We start from the raw sequence: 1511 nt of genomic DNA on the forward strand, positions 1-1511 counted from the left end.
CCTCCTTGGCCTCACGCACCATCAAGAGCAGCGCGCGTCCGCTTCCGCCATTTCAGTTACAGCCCACGGCAGCTGTTCCGTCGAGCAGCAGCTTCCGCCACCCCGCGGCGTCAGCATCAGGGAGTCTGGGGAGGCCGGGCTTACCTCCGTTGCCGCCGTCAGGAAGTGCCGTACATGTGCCGTACGTGCCAATCCTGGGTCCCGTAGCAGCGGCAGCAGGGATTCATCCGTCGACGCCAGCGGACCCTGGCGGGCGCCTCCGGGTTCCGAAGGCAGCGGCTGCCGTACTGCTGGCGGCAAGGCCGACATTGCCGTTCCTGCCAACGGCGGTTGTCGTAACGCCGGGCTGGGATCTCCCACTGGGACCTCCGACAGCGACGGCGGCGGCGGCGGCGCCGACGGCACGTCTGCTGGTAGAGACAAGGCGGCCTGTGACGACAGCAGTGGTAGTGGTGAGGTGTCCGCCGGCTGCGACAGTGGAAGCAACGCGAAAGACAGGAGCAATGATGACGCGTCCGCCGCGTCTGGTGGGGGTAGGGGTGGGGGTGCAGCATCCGCAGTTGGCGGCGGTGGCGGCGACAGTTCCGACAGCGGTGTTGGCGGCGACATTCCCGCCGCCGCCGGCGGTGGTGGTTGCTGCAACACTTCCCCTGGCGGCGGCGGCGGCGGCAGTGGCGACATGCCCGCCTGCTGCTGTTGCTGCAAGCGCTCCGCCGATTCCGTTGCCGTACATTCGCCTGCCGTCTCCAGCGGTGACGGCGAATCCACCGCCATTGCCAGCTCATCGCATGGCATATGGCCCCAATGGAGATGTTGGCCTGCCTCCGCAGGCACAAGGTCCGACTGGGACTCCGACGGCGGTGGCTGCTGCTGCACCTCCTCAACCTGCATCGCATTCTCCGTCTCTTCCGCCTCCTCCACGACCCCTTTTGTTGCTGTTAGCGGCGGCAGCGGTTGTAGCTGCAGTTGCGGCTGTTGGTACTGTACTGTTGGCCAATGGCGTGGCTGTAGCATTGAAGTCGACAGCGACGACGGGTTGGGTGCTGCTACAGCCATCTGCGACGGCGCTGCAGTAGCCTGCGGCAGCGCCAAGGGCGCCGTCGCCGTCGTCGCGAAAGCCGTACTACCACCACCGCTGCCGCCGCCATTGCCGCCAGCGTCAGCGGCGGCGCGGCGACCTGCCACAGCGACCCTGACGCCGCCACCGTCTGCTACAGCAACTGCGTCACAAGGCGTGTCCTGTAAGGTCCCGGCGGCGCCGCCTGCAGATGCTACAGCCGCGGCGGCGTTTCCGCCAGCTAAAGCGCTTCCCTTACTTGCCCCCACAGATCCGACGGATCCGACGGTGACGGCGGCGGCGGCGGTGGCGCGGCTCGGCCCCGCTACTGCTGGGTTTCGGATAGGCCCAGGCGGATCGGCTGTAGCTTGGACCTGCGTTGAGCGCAGCGGTGCCAAAACCAGCTTCTGTACGCCGCTACTACTGCTGGTATGGCTACTGCTGTTTCCTGTCG

General features: G+C 67.1%; 1 protein-coding gene across 1 annotated transcript in view; it reads right to left on the reverse strand.

Moving 5' to 3' along the window:
* The window catches only part of VOLCADRAFT_108013 (uncharacterized protein), a gene marked incomplete at both ends in the record, with an annotated part of 14894 nt that overhangs the window by 1740 nt on the left and 11643 nt on the right, over positions 1-1511 (reverse strand). Inside the window, one exon of the mRNA XM_002958169.1 lies at positions 145-1431. Within this exon, the coding sequence (XP_002958215.1) occupies positions 145-1431 (1287 nt within the window). The remainder of the gene's footprint in view (positions 1-144; positions 1432-1511) is intronic.

Source organism: Volvox carteri (assembly GCF_000143455.1).
Source record: "Volvox carteri f. nagariensis unplaced genomic scaffold VOLCAscaffold_87, whole genome shotgun sequence".
Lineage (NCBI taxonomy): Eukaryota > Viridiplantae > Chlorophyta > Chlorophyceae > Chlamydomonadales > Volvocaceae > Volvox > Volvox carteri.